Below are 15,629 nucleotides of genomic sequence, written 5' to 3'. Positions count from 1 at the left end.
TCTCTCTCTCTCTCTCTCTCTCTCTCTCTCTCTGTCTCTGTCTCTCTTTCTCTTTCTCCCTCTCTCTTTCTCTCCCTTGCCTCTGTCCAGTTATGGTATAATACTTAAAACCTCCCAATATATCTTGGGGTTTCCCCACTAGATTATTTTTTATTAAAGATCATGCTTAAACCTAAATCACTCTGGCTTTCATTGATTGACCAACAATAGGTCCCAGGTCAAGCCCCACTTGATCATTGTTTGGGACTTGATTGGACCAGAGTGGAGGTAAACATAATTTTTTTCTGTTTTACCCATAAACTTTGAAGGTCTTCCCCTCTCAGATTGATTTTTTTTTAAAGCAATCTGGGTTAAGTAACTTGCTCAAGGTTACATGGCCAGTTATTATTTCTGGGTGTGGTACTAAGTATCTGAGCCCGGATTTGATCCAGGTCATCCTGACACTGGAGCCGGTGCTCTTACTTGCTGAGCCACCTGGCCCCCCCTAAGCAATTGGGGTTAAATAACTTGCTCAAGGTTACACAGCCAGGTGTTTCTGGGAGGGTGCTAAGTGTCTGAGCCCGGATTTGATCCCCAGGTCATCCCGGACACTGGAGCCGGTGCTCTTTACTCAATGTGCTACCTGGACGCCCCTCAGATTGATTTTTTTTATAACAACAGGATTAACCAGATTATTCTCTGCCTCATACCTGACTGGCCTTAATCATCGAATTGGTGTTGCCTCAATCAAACCAAGAAAATTTAAAGACCTAAACATAAAAAGTCCCAGGTCTCCCACTGCATCCAGGGCCATCTCCAGTGATTCTGATGTATATCTTGCCACTTGACTCAGATGACCCCTGAAGAGAAAGTGAGGCTGGGGACTTTGAACAGCCCTACCTCACTTAAATACATTGCACTTGCATACCATGCTATCACCTCCTTGATAGCATGGGCTAACTAATTCATCTTTTTCTATGTATCCCCCATCCCTAGCACAATGTCTGCCATATAGGAGATACTTAAAAATGTATGTTGTCTGATTTAAATGATTTAATGAAAGATTCAAAGTTTATCAAGCTATGGCTATATGCTAGATAATATGCTGGGACAGATCCAAATATGCTAGAGCACAGATCCAAAAGACTGGGTTATATTCCCTGCCATCGAAGGATTTCCACATGCCTTCACATATGTTGAAAGACCAGCTCTGCTTGGTAAGCAAACTTATATACTAAGCGATAAAATCTATCAAAAAGGCTGTAGAATAAAGGCATTTCCTCCATAAATTTTCATGCTATCAGCATGTTAGAGGAACACTCATGGCCAAAATCTCCACCTATTTCTGAGGAAGGGAGTGTGAACTAGTCATTATTAAAAGTGAACAAGTATAATTGAAAAAAAGTATTTGGAAACTTGGAGGTGTTAACTTTCACCAGGAAGTACTTAATTAGTGTAATTAGTGCTTTTGAGAAGTCTTCCCTGGACTGAACCATTTACTCAGAGAATAAATGGTTGCTTCTCATCACCCACTTTAAAAGGGGGCTTTGGCAGTCTGGGTGCATACAGTTACCTTATTATGTGACGATACTTTACATTTATGTTCATGAATTAGCACAGTAGTAACAGTTGAGCAATGAGTCATTTCTACAGCCAAGAAGGTGGTGCTTTATTATGAAGTACCCTTGCACTCATTGGAGGTGAGGAGAGCCTGACTCCCTTTAAAACGAGTCAGGATGACTGACCTTATCATTCCATCCTTTCAGTTCCAGCTTCTCTTTCTGCAAATCAACCATTAACAAAATGTTGCGTGGAGGGTTAAGTGAAACTAAACCTGCAACTCCAGAAATTCAGAAGATAGTTGATGAGGTGAGCTGGCTCATTCTATGAAAAGGAGGATCTTATTGGAAATAATGGGTTCTTGTAACTTGATAACCATTCTCTCTCTCTGTCTCTGTCTATCTTTTTATCTCTCCTCCTCTCTCATTTTCTCTGTTTCTCAATTGTGTTAATCTTTTCAAAGGACTAGATTTTAGGTTTGTCTTTCTTCTCTATGATGTTCTCATTCACTGGTTTATTCATTGCAGCATTTTCTGTGGTAGCAAAAATTAGAAACAAAGTTAGTTGTTCATTGATTTGGGGGAAGGCTAAAAAATGTCGTACTTGAATGAAATAGAATATTCATATGCCAAAAGAAATGATGAGTATAAGGAAATTCGACAAGCCTGGGAAGACTGATATGAGATGATGCAAAGTAAGTAGAAACTGAAAAAAAAAAAGAATATACCCAATAGTTACAACATTGTGAATCTGGTACAGTGACAAGGGCACTGATTTAGAAGTCAGAGCAAGTGGGTTCAATCCTGTGCTCTGACTCTTACTATCAGCATGAGCTTCAGTAACTGGTTTAATCCTCTTGGGCCCCAGTTTGCTCAAATATAAAATGAAAGTAGGAAGTTCCTGATGTCTTTTCCAAGTCTCGATTTATGATTATATGAATAAAAAAGAAAGGACAACCCCCCCACTAAATATTATGAATTATATGTAAATGTTTAATATATAAATTATTCTATAATGTAATTTGCTCAATTATAATGACCCAACCTGGCCCCAGAGAAGAAATATGGGTGGTCTATTTGCAGAGGGGAGAGACTGTGTTTGGAATGTTACTTAGACTGTGAGACCTGGTTGGTTGTCATTTGTTGAACTGTTCTTTGCTTTTTTATATTTTTAAATCTTTATTACAAACCATTGCTCACTAGGGAGGAGAGAGAGGAAGGATAGATCTGTAAGTAAAAGTGATGTAAAAATAAAAGGCATCAATTAAAAAAAAAACAATGTGCTTCTCTAGGTACCGAAGGTAACATTCCGAATAGCTGTATTTGGGAAGCAGACACTTTAGGAATTATGGGAAATTCAGCCTATGAGTGGTGAATGAATTCACATCATTTTCTGTACCTTTTGAAATCAACAGCAAGAGATAAATTGGCTTTACTTCACTGACAAGGAACTGACTGACAAAATGAAAATTTCTTCTTTTCTAACTCATTATCAATTCTTTTTGTTGTCAATTAATTTAAATCAGTTACAAGATATAGGTGTATTTATGAGGCCAATAAGAAATCAGTGATTCATAGGACTAAAAATATATAATCAAAGAAATAGATAAAGTAAATAATGAATTTCTGAAGGCAGTAGACATTCTCTACTTCTATAGAATGGAACAAGTTATTGCTTACATTCAGACATGCTTTTTAATCATGTAATGATTAACATTTAGAGCCAGCATCTAGTCCCAGCTCTGCTGTTTAATCTGAAAAATGGAGAAGTTAGAAAAGGGATCCCTAAGGACCTTCCAGTGTCACATTCTTTTAATCTTTGACTATTAACTAAGATTCTGAGGGCACTTTTCTCATTTTATTGAGTACAATCATTCTGTACCTAAAGTGTAGTAAAGGCCTGCACAAGATACAAGCTGTGACCACTTTCCACCAGCCAAAGGATATTGGGGGCCCCACAAAAAATGTAGGGTTGCCACTGAGCATTCTCTGTTTGTAACGTTGACCACAGCAACCAAACATTGTCAGTCAATCCCTAATCTAACCAATCTGGAGCCTGTAGAAGTTGAGTCTATTTTAATTTTGGCCTCTACCTTCTGCCAAGTTGTGTAGGACTGATATAGGAGCATTACATTTTTGATGAATAATTTACTAGCCATGTGACCTTGGGCAAGTCACTTAACCCCCAATTGCCCTACCTTCCCCTCTCCAAAAAGAAAAAAAAAATTAAAACTTTGATCAACTTAATTTGGAAACCCAACTACCCATCACTGGAACAACCTTTTCTGTTAAGGTAAAAATGATATAGAACAAAGCCCAGTTGCAAAAGAGACCCTGTGATCCTATGATCTCCAAACCTATGCCAATGGAGCATAAGCTCTAGCAGGCCTTCCCTAGCCAGAAATTGTATGTGTGATGACCAAGGACCAGCTTACATTACTGATGAAAGGTCCATTATCAGGAAAATACTGACCCAGGCGAGGAGTGTGTTTTGACCACTGACACCCATGAAAACCCTCTATGGATTATTTGAAGTCCATGCAGGCAGTGGATATACCCACAATGACAAAATCATGTGTGCTTGAAGCATAGTCTTATACCTTCCTTTCTCTTGGTTCTTATAAGCCCATGTCTTTCTGCAGGAAGTTACTGAAAGTAAAACTACTTGAAAATCCAAAAGTGTGAGCTTGTATAAAAAACCACAGATTAGATGAGAAGTTAGAAGTTGACAATTTGACCACTGCCTGAAGGGTTTAGAGTGAGTGAGGAAATCCTGGGAAGCAGAGGACTCGGGGCCAAAGATATTAAGTCTGACAATACATTGCTTGGTACAGGGAAAATGGGGGGAAAATGTTTTCTTGTTGCTTCCCTGATTTTTGCTTGCTAAGAAAGTTTTTTCGCTTAGGTTTTTTGTTTTTCAATGAAAAAAAAATCTATTTTCTCTGTTTCCCTTACTTACCTCCATTGGAAAAACAAACCCAAACCCTCCAAACCAGCTTGCATAGGGTTGAAAGAAAAATCTTCCTTGGAGTTTCTCCCTAAAAAAGTAAGGTAGGATGAGAAAAAATGTAGCAAAAGTTTATTATCGCATAAAAGGAATACATGTTGCCTGGGCCTGTCCCTAAGCTCAGGCTGCACTTAACCTTTCAAAGACCAAATTTCCTAACAAAGGAAGTAAATGTCTGAGGCAGAATTTGATTTTAAGACCAATGCTCTATCCACCTTGCCACCTAGCTGCCCAATTACCCATCAGTTGATTTTAATTCAATTTCCTTCTTTTCTAAACAAGATACCTCTAGATTTATTGAATTCTAGATTGAGGACAGTGTCAAAGGAGTTAATGCAAATAAAGTGCTTTGGAAATGTAGAACCACTATGGGAGACAGAGGATAAAGCCTGGAGTGAGAAAGACTCTTCCTGATTTCAAATCTGGCTGCAGACACTTACTAGCTGAGTCACCCTGGGCAAGTCACTTAACCCTGTTTATCAATGTTTCCTCATGTGTAAAATAAGCTGGAGAAGAAACTACAAACCACTGCAGTATTTTTGCCCCCGCTCCAAAAACAACCCAAAAACAAAGAAACATCCTTAAGGGAGTCATGAAGAGTTAGACAGCACTGAAACTAATGAACACAAGACATGTATAATGATATTGACTTCTTGGAATCTAATTCTGCAGCTGAAATGTGGCCGCTGAAATGAGTCATTTTCTTCTCCAGGTTAAACAGAGCAATGATTTCTCTTTGTACCCCAGGGCCTAGCACAGTGACTAAACACATGGTGGTTGTGTAATAAATGTTTGTGGATAGGATGATTAGCATGGAGAAGACTCACTGGAACCATGTAGATTTCTTCAGGTACTTGAAGGGATAAAGAGGGATGACATTTGATCTGTTTGGCCCCAGAATCCAGGACCAGAAGCAACAGGTAGAAGATGAAAAGAAGCAAATTTAAGTTTGAAATAAAGAAAGCCTATCTAATAACTAGAGTTCTCTAAAAGTGGAGTGAGAAGGTCATGGGATCCTAAATCTAGAGCTGGGAGGGGCCTCTGAGGCCATTTAGTCCAACCTCCTCCTTTTACAGATGAGGATACTGAGGGCCCTAGTGATTTGCCCCAGGTCACATGGAGTAAGGATTAGAGGCAGGATTGGAATCCCAGTCCTCTGGAAGGGAAGGTTAGTATTCTTCCCTTGCCACTGTCCCTCCTCACTGGAAGTCTTGAAACAAACCCTGAATCATCCTGGGATCATAGGTTTTAAATGAGGAAGAGAGCTCAGTGGTCTAGGCAAAGTTCCTTATTTTAAAGATAAGGAAACTGAGGCCCACAAAAATGAAACAACTTTTTCAAGGTCAAGCAGATAATGACAGAGGCAGGATTTGAACCCAGGTCCACTGGATACAAATCTAGCTGTCCACTCTACCACACTGCCCTTCAACTCATTAGATATGTCCTATACTTGGGCTAGTTTTTCTTTTATTAGTAAGACTCTGTATTGCTTACTCACTGAGGGATCTATGGGAAAAGTTTCTGAGACTCTAAGTCAGGCTCCTTAGCAACTCAGAGATTCAGAGAATCCTTAGCAGAAGATTACAGCCTCTGAAGGAACACTAGTCACTTAAGTGGTCAATCAATCTATCAGGCAATAATTTATTCCTAGTGTGGAGGAAACAATTGCTATTGTAGTTGATCCATTACTTTTGAAATTATTTTTGTGTGTTTGGTATTTATTTAGTACTTTGGGTAATTATTGTATTCATCCCAGTAGAATGTCAGCTCCTTGAGTACAGGGGCTGGCTCTGTTGTTGTTCTTTAATTCTCAGCATCTGGCACAGTGCCTGGCACAGTAGGCAAAAACATAGATTTTTGTAAAAAATCAATTATTAATTGTTTAAGGAATTGGGGGAAAAGAAAGGTTTGACTAAGGTTCCTATGATTGCCAGTGCTGTGCCAAGCACTAAGTAGACCAAAGCTGATATGATTTCCAGATAACCACTAAGTTCTTTACCCTCTTATCTTTTCTTAAGGTAAAGCCACAGTTTGAAGAAAAGACCAAAGAAAAATATGACAGCTTGAAGGTTATAGAGTACAGAAGACAAACAGTTGCTGGGAACATGTATTACGTGAAGGTCAGTGTTCAAGAAGTCATTGAATTCTACTCCATTTTCTTTCTATTTGGATGCACATAGAAAGGGTAGAAAGGGTGGGGATTGCTTGTTCCCTTCCTTTTTGAGGAACTGGAGAAATGAAAGTTTCTGCCCCTGGGGAAATATAAAATAATGGTGTGGTAACTAAGAGAAAGTAAAGAAGGCAGAAGAGAGAAGGGACTTTAAGAAAGAGATTCATGTCAACCAGGAGAGCAAAGGAGGACTGACCTGGTAAGGTTTGATGTCATATTGAACCTGGGAGCTGGCAACCAAAGATAGATGATGAAATGAGAAGGACTGGGGAAGAGAGTGGGAGAGAAAAAGAGAATGATAATGTTTCTCCCTACTCACTTTGAGTAGCCAAGCAACTGGAGAGAAGTAAGGAAAGACAGGGTTTATAGAAATGTTTCTATGAGGGGAAGCTCTCATGTTTAAGGCTGTGACTCTGAGAATTTATATATGGACTTTAACATACTCATGATTATTCATTTGGGGAATTACATTTCCTTTCATGATTCTCTAATAACATACTAGCCCACACCATTGTGAATTACATGCTTGAAAGTGGAGAGTAAGTCTCAGGATACATTGTCCCAGGCTTTCCTGGATGGGAACTGAAAATTCCTAAAGTCTCCATAGGCTCTGAAACCAGGCTTATATGTTTATGGCCTGAATCCAGCAACTAGATTATATGGAGCTTGAGAGTGAGCATCCTGTCTTATGTGAGAGCTGCACAAAATGTGAGTGTCAGGTCAGCACTGGTGCCACAATTTCAAACACAACCTCATCAGAAATTACTGAAATATACTTTTTCCTTTGCCAAACCCTAGACTTTTATCCAAAATCATGATGAAATTTTATTGTTGTAGGAAATTATGATTTGTGAACCCCTCTCTACCAAAACAGATCTAAACCCATCTTTTGCCTTTATTGATAAACCCCAGGGACCTCAGCTAGTTAAGTGACTTATCTAGGGTCATACAACTAATAAGGGTCACAGGATTTGGACCCTTCTCAGGTGCAAACCCAGCACTTTATGCACTACAGCATAATTTTAGAAGACACCCTCCATGTAGCCAGCAGGGGACACATATCTGGGAATTCCTTGGCCACTCCTTTGGGGATTGTCGGTAGATACCTAGGAAATGTGGATAGGATGGATCCAAGTGTTTCTGTCTTTAAAGTGTAGCAGAGTAGAAGCACCTCAGCTGAGTTAATGAGGCTGTATTAAGGTACTAGGAGATGTCAGGCAGGCAGGAACACCTGCTGCAGCACAGGAAGGAAGGGAACAATGTCTATTAAGGGCCAACTACATGCTAGGCCTTTCATGCATATTCTCTCATTTTCTCCTTACCAATGAGATAGAGACATTTCCTAGATGAGGAGAATGAGTCTAAGTGACTTCCCTAGAGTCACACAGCTAGGTAAGTGTCTGAGGTAAGAGTCATGCTCAGGTCTTCTTGACTCCAGGCCCATCATTCTCTCATTGTGGGAAATGCTGCATCTGAGCACCCTCTCTACTGACACTGATCTGAACCCAACTGCTGACTTTGCAGATCAGTCCTAGGGAGGTACTTGGGGCCTACAGTGGTTATGTGACTTAACCAATGCCTTACCTCTCCAAGGCACTACCCAGCTGTCTTGCTGCTTTTACTTACTCTGTTTTTCTAGAGATAGGACTTTGCTAAAGGTAGTGTGCTAAGTGCTACTATCTGGGAGACAATGGGAGATAAAACACCAGAGATGGGAATAGTCAGGAGATAGGACCCTCCCTCTAGGGACCCAACAGAATAAGGTAGGCACAAGATGTACAAAGGCCACAGTGTTTTCAAAGAAGTTTGGGTAAAAGTCAAAGATGTGAAGCCCATATTTTTCTATGACACTTGATCTTTTCTTTCCTACACATTTCAGAAAATAAAACCCTTAAAAGTAAATGTATCTCTGGGACAGAGGCACAGTTCAAATTTGGAACAGCAGTCGACCCTCTTATTAAAAATTAGTCGTTGAGGTATACAAATATCCAGGTGCTTGACAACTAGAGTCAGGTGTGGTACAATGAAAACAGGCTGGATTTGGGATCAGATTCTGGCTCAGCTGCTTTGTGACTTTTGACAAGGGAAAGGAAGGGAATGGTGGGGGGAGGGGTGGGTTAAGAACAAGTACTTATTAAGCAGCTACTCTGTGCCAGGCACTATGTTATGCTATTTATAAATGTTATCTTATTGATACAACAACCCAAAGGGGCAGGTGCCTTTAACATCCCCATTTTTCAGATTAAGGAACTCAGTTGAGGAAACTGAGGCAGACAGGAAATGACTGAAGGTCTTCCAGGCCCATCATTATACCCACTGCATCCCCCAGCTGCCTCACAAGTAACATACAAGTTCTGGACAATGACTGAGCTCGCTAGGCTTTAGTTCCTTCAACTACAAAATGAGCAGATGGGATTGAAGTCCCTTCTAGCTTTAAATCTGTGACCTTAAGAACTGACAGTAGCATGATGTGGCTGCCTAACTGAACATTCTTATTCATTGGCCCTTTGTGGGACTCACTTTCCTTAGCTTTAAAAATAAAGCTAGCTCTTCCAACCCACCTCGGTGGCAGGCGCAGGTGCAGCGGTGGTAGCATGTCCCACAGGAAGTTCTCGGCTCCTAGGCATGGGTCTCTGGGCTTCCTGCCTCGAAAGAGAAGCAGCAGGCACCGGGGAAAGGTGAAGAGCTTCCCCAAAGATGACCCCACCAAGCCCATCCACCTGACAGCCTTCCTGGGCTATAAGGCCGGCATGACCCACATTATGCGGGAGGTGGACAGGCCTGGCTCGAAGGTCAACAAGAAGGAAGTGGTCGAGGCCTGTCACCATTGTGGAGACGCCCCCCATGGTCATTGTAGGCATCGTGGGCTACGTGCAGACCCCCCGGGGCCTGCATAGCTTCAAAACCATCTTTGCTGAGCACATCAGCGATGAGTGTAAGAGGCGGTTCTATAAGAACTGGCATAAGTCCAAGAAGAAGGCTTTCACCAAGTACTGCAAGAAGTGGCAGGACGATGATGGCAAAAAGCAGCTGGAGAAAGACTTCAGCAGCATGAAGTACTGCCAGGTGATCCGTGTCATTGCCCACACCCAGATGCGCCTGCTGCCTCTGAGGCAGAAGAAGTCCCACCTGATGGAGATCCAGGTGAATGGCGGCAGTGTGGCTGAGAAGCTGGACTGGGCCCGGGAGAAGCTGGAACAGCAGGTGCCCGTGTCCACCGTATTTGGGCAGGACGAGATGATTGACGTCATTGGAGTGACCAAGGGGAAGGGCTACAAAGGTGTCACCAGCCGCTGTCACACAAAGAAACTGCCCCGAAAAACCCACCAAGGCCTGCATAAGGTGGCATGCATTGGAGCTTGGCATCCTGCCCATGTGGCCTTCTCTGTGGCTCGAGCTGGTCAGAAGGGCTACCACCATCTCACCGAGATCAACAAGAAGATCTACAAGATCGGCCAGGGCTACCAGATCAAGGATGACAAGCTGATCAAAAACAATGCGTCCACTGATTACGATCTGTCTGACAAGAGCATTAACCCTCTGGGAGGCTTTGTCCACTATGGTGAAGTGACCAATGACTTTGTCATGCTGAAAGGCTGTGTCGTTGGGACCAAGAAGCGTGTCCTCACCCTGCAGAAGTCTCTGCTGGTACAGACCAAACATCGTGCCCTGGAGAAGATCGACCTGAAGTTCATCGACACCACCTCCAAATTTGGTCACGGTCGCTTCCAGACCGTGGAGGAGAAGAAAGCTTTCATGGGACCACTCAAAAAAGACCGTGTTGCGAAAGAAGAAGCTGCCTAGTTTTTGCAGATCAATGTGGAGCAGCTGGTGGATTCACAATAAAATTTTCAAAATTCAAAAAAAAAAATAAAGCTAAAGGATCTCTCAGGTCACTCCCTGCTACAATTTTGTTTTCAGAGCATGAAAAGGCTGATTCATAGGTTAGAACAAAAATGTACAGTTCACATCAGAGGTCATCTGGCCATAACCCCTAACTAAAACACGAATGTGCATAATACAGTGACCCTGAGAGGTGAGAGGGACTGGGTTGGTATACATTCCACTGACTTTCCACTTCTCTTTATTTGCAGGTACATCTTGGGGGTGATCAATATGCACATCTGAAAATATATGAACCTCTCCCTCAAACAAATAAGCCTATAGAGTTGTCAGACTACCAGACTTGCAAAACCAAGGAGGATGATATCACCTATTTTTAGAAGCAACGTCCAGCATGCATTTGGTCACTTTCACGAGCATCCTATATCAATAAAGAAAATTGAAATGATGCATGGATCTTTGTAAAGTAGATTTTGACTTTGATGATGTATTGGTTTGTTTTAGTCAATGTTCTCTCTTAATCTTTTTTATTCTTCATTATAATGGATGATTTACTGGATAGAGGAAGGGGACAGGATATATTCAGAAATAAAATTATAAAAGAATAGAAATACAGTGATTCAAAATTTATAATCAATTCCAAAATTATTTACTTTAAGTTGTTTTTTGTCTCAGCTGTCCCATAGTAGATACTGCTTTTCAAATGTCAAGGAGCTTTAAGTTAAATGATAGAACTGCAAAGCAAATTTGGGTAGCACCCCTCTGGACTCCTTCCCCAACTTATACATGCAGTTATGGGTTGGGTTCCCAAGCAAGGGCAACTATCCCAGGTAGTAGGGGCAACCCTGTTGTCCAATTAAGGAGGTTCAGGATTCGCATAAATAGAATGCTGGGCACTCCAAGTAAGACGCAAGGCAATTTCTTAGAATATTTATTCAAAATATATGTATATATAGGGAAGTGACAAAGAAACCAGAGATAGCAGAGTAAGAGGCTTAAAGATGGCAGAATAAGAGCAACCATGATTAATAGTGGATCTATCTATCTATCTATCTATCTATCTATCTATCTATCTATCTATCTATCTATCTATATTTACAAGCATCACCATTGCAGAGAAGCACCAACACTGACCACACTAGCTGGGGAATCCTAGTACAGCCATCAGGGTCCCACACTGGAGGGTCCCAGGCAGAACATCTCCTCCATGGGTGAGATCCCAGTTTGGAGTCTGAATCTTACAGTTTAAGTAGTGCTGAGAACAAAGAAGGCATACTGCCAGTTGTTTTTAGCAATCATCATATCTGATGTGAGGCCTGGGATGGAGGCCAATCCTTCCAAGGCACACCCTCCCACCCCCCAGCCAAGAGTGATGTTTCCTTGGAATGGCTAGTTCCAGGAGTTGAGCAGTTATCATATCTCTTCTCAAGGACCTGGCCAGGGACCCAGGAGAAGAGCAGCCCTCAAGTTCTCAGGATCCCTGTTCCCAAACAACTCAGGGTAATAGAAAGGTCACGTGGAGTTGGGGCCTTAGTTTGTATAATCTTATTCCTCACAGAGGGATTTACCTTGCCCCTACATTTGGCCTTTAGATTATGCAAAGCATAGGCCTTCCCTGCAAGTGGGGTCATGGATTGATATATTTTCCTTATCCTAAGTATATATAGATGTTACACAAAAATAAAAGAATTAACAATTTGCTAAATAATAGATCGTACTCGTGGTGATTAGTATCTGAAATGATTAAATGAGAGGCCTCTAATAGTTTATTAGCAACTATATGGGTTTGTATTCGATGTTCATTGAGCGCTCGTTGATTTTTCTCCATTAATAGTTGCCGAAGCTGGGTTGATTGATTTAAGAGTCCAATCAGGGGACTTAAAGACAAAGAGGTGTATGAAAGAGGTAAAAGTTTGGCTACCCAGGAAACAATCACATCATCTACTGTGTCAGGGATCACCCTGCAAGTGGAGAAAACAAATATTCTTCAAACATCCTGAATAAGGAGCAAGTAGGTCTACACAAATCAAATCAATTTGGTCATTAGAGCTTACACAAATATGTTGGCTAGATACTTCATATAACATAGAAAAGTTAGAAAGCAGTTACAGCATCAAATCACACAGGTTGGAGGAATGGTTCAATAGACAGGGCTTCAACTGCCTAGTGGCCATCCCACAAACTTCGCCATTATTACCTGTACACAACTGCCTCAGTCAGTACACAGTTGGGTTAAACTATGAAATTCTATAGGTGCAACTGACCACTGTAACAGGGAAACAGATAAGTATTTTGTTAGTGCATGCTGCCCTTGAACTAATGAGAAATGTGATTTTCCAAACTAAGGTGATTTTACAAACGATTGTTCAACCACAAGCACCCCAGCACCCCATTATCCCAACCTTAAACAGGTAGGACCTAAAATCACTTGGGGACAAGGGATAATTGTCTCAGCTTCCCAAACTGCTTCTTGCTGCGAAGGGGTGTAGAGCTGTCTATGTTTCATAGGGTCCCACCATTCAAGGGTCTGGGTCTGTAGCCAGGGTCCAGAACTTGGTAGATGCCAGGTCCAGGGGTCATTGTTTTAGACAGTGGTTGGAATTCAGCCTGAGATGTCATCTGCAAGTGAAGGGTTCTGAGCCTAGAAAAAACAAATCTGGCAAAGAAGTTAAACAAGGGCCTAAAAGGAGTGGGAGGAAATTGACCAGAAGTAGGGCGAGTATAGGCTAGTATAACCCATTACTCAGACTATTTCACTTTGCTTTTCATTTTCCCATAGACAAGATACCTCATAAGTTATTGTTCTTTTACTAACATAACTGCACTGTCTTAAACTAAAGTAGTTCCTGAGTTGAATAGTAGACATACATCCTTGTTTCACAAAACTTTTTTATCCTTTGATTATATTCACTCTGGAAGAAAGAGATACTTCAGAAATTGAATCTTTTACATATACATTCAGTTACAAATGTGTGATAGTAATGGCAATTAAAGATTCCCCTGTATTGGCTTGGTTGTCAAATTGATTGTGTTAAAACCCAGAGCTTGTTAATCCCACCTGTGGGATGGACTTGTTGATGTAAAAAGAAAGTCCTGAACTGGGAGGAGCTGGTGATGTAGATTTGGAGAGACACAAGAGAGAGGCAGAAGAACTTTTTGGAAGCAGTACCTCGTGGAGGCAGAGAGAGACTGAGAGAATTGCTGGGGGCCACTTTGAATTGCCCTGGACTTTTGAGACCTGCCCCCTGAGCTGCCAAGGACTGAGGAGACATGGCTGTTTTGCTGGTACTTTGTCTGTCTGTTTTGATGTTGTTTTGCCAGATTTGTCCACTGGTGAAAGACAGTCCTGTTGAAGAAGTCCTGGAACCTGGCTGTTGGTTCAGAAGCCCTGAGACTGTCCTGCAGACAGAGAGTGAATACTGTCCACTGGTGAAGGACAGTGCTGTTGTTGCAGGGGTCTGGAGACTGTCCTGCAGACAGAGTGAATGCTGTCCACTGGTGAAGGACAGTGCTGTTGTTACAGGGGTCTGGGAAACTTTCTGTTGGTTCAGAAGCCCTGAAGAAGGATTTTCTTGTTGTATGTTTACAGAAATCCTGGGAGAGGGTTTTGCTAATGTTTTCAGGGGTTCTAGGACTGTTCTACAGACAGAGGATGAATTAATGAAGGGACTGGCAATGTATCTTGTGGCCTTGCTAAGCCTTGTCTCCCCAGGAACTAAGATTGCTGAGAACTTGCCTCATGTCAAGATGAAGAAAAGACCTCCATTTGGGTATTAAGTGCTGTGCTTAAACTTGATGTAACTCTGGGGTATATTCAATTGTGATCCAGGGGTGGGGAACTTTTGACCTTTTTGTGTTCTATGGTTGAACAAATGAATGTACTTTACTTATATTTGGAAACTAATCTCCATTTGAGAAGAGGGGCTTTGTGGTGAACTAAATGAAGGTATAGCCTAGGGGTGGAGTAGTATTTAGAACAAGGACTTTGTAATTGATTGAATGATTGGAAGGTCCTGGGGTGGGGTAGTACTTGGAGATTATTTAATCACGCTTAGTAAATGCTGTATTTTGAATGATGTCATGTTTTGACCTTCTCTGCTCTTGGTTTGTCACTGAATAAAATGGAGAGCACCTATGCTGGTATTTTGAACCTTGGGAAGTTGCCTTTCCTTGGCATTACATTACAAAATGTTAACTTTTGCTTAGATAATGGAATAACTACAAATTTAGATCGAAACAGCAAGATCTCTTCTGCTTTACAACTTATTGCATTAATTTGAAATTTATTAAACCTTCAAAAGTATAACACACAAGAACTTTCAAAACATCTTCTTAAAAGTATTTCCTTTCTAAATAAAGTTTGAATTTATCCTAGTGTTGAGAGGAATAATCACTAAACCTTTATGTAAAAAAATTCATTGGAAAGTTTTAAGTGATATCTTTCTTTTCCTTCAAGCAAAAATAAATCTTTAAAACTGGACTGACTACTTGCTCTGATCATAGAAACTTTCTATAGAAGGAAAAAAATCAGGGACATGTGATATTCTGAATATTCCAGGAGAAAATATCCTTCTCTCTGTTTAAATTCAGGTAAAGTCACAGATATCCAACCATGCAGCATCCATTCTACCTCATAGCTAGACTCAGGAATAGGTGGGAAAATTCCTTTTCAAAGAAACTCCGTGGGTAAACTGAGCCAGAAGGGATCCCATCCGAGACAGAGACTAAGATTGTCCCTTTGGTCTTTACCAAATGTAGACTTCCACCTGTTAACAGTACAAGATCACATTCTCTCTGAGTAGCTTGTGGCATTTTTTTTTTCTCAGATACTGATTTAATGCAGATAACTATACCCAAATTCAAACTCAAAACAAAATTTAGTTATGGTCTTGTGTGTCCTTTACCTTACACAGCAAATTCCACCAATCACAGCTTAGAGTCAGTTAGTTATTTTTATTTTCATGGAGCTCCAATAAGGAATAAAAAATTATCAGGTCTCACATATGTAAGGGATTCCATTTACCATCTTTCCTTTAAATAAGATTGCCTCATTGACAACATACAAGGGGGC

General features: G+C 41.0%; 1 protein-coding gene and 1 pseudogene across 3 annotated transcripts in view; both read left to right on the top strand.

Annotated features, from left to right (window-relative positions):
- The first annotated feature begins 1,531 nt into the window (after positions 1-1,531).
- LOC138154658 (cystatin-A5-like) overlaps positions 1,532-15,629 on the top strand; it is an 84,521-nt gene continuing 70,423 nt past the window's right edge. The window contains exons 1-3 of one of the 3 annotated variants that reach the window (XM_069079627.1): positions 1,532-1,848; positions 6,564-6,665; positions 10,810-11,006. In XM_069079627.1, coding sequence (XP_068935728.1) covers positions 1,783-1,848; positions 6,564-6,665; positions 10,810-10,938 — 297 coding nt within the window. In that variant the 5' untranslated portion in view covers positions 1,532-1,782 and the 3' untranslated portion in view covers positions 10,939-11,006. Of the gene's footprint in view, positions 1,849-6,563; positions 6,666-10,809; positions 11,007-15,629 lie in introns of those variants that run through there. The other 2 variants (XM_069079629.1, XM_069079628.1) reach the window with 2 other exon arrangements.
- LOC138154657 (large ribosomal subunit protein uL3 pseudogene) lies at positions 9,245-10,565 on the top strand (annotated as a pseudogene).

This window comes from Petaurus breviceps, unplaced genomic scaffold (assembly GCF_028583685.1).
Source record: "Petaurus breviceps papuanus isolate PSGF00001 unplaced genomic scaffold, PetGlider_PUasm1.0 91067, whole genome shotgun sequence".
Lineage (NCBI taxonomy): Eukaryota > Metazoa > Chordata > Mammalia > Diprotodontia > Petauridae > Petaurus > Petaurus breviceps.
Note: the sequence above shows the minus strand (reverse complement) of the source record. Positions and strands in the feature narration are given on the sequence as shown.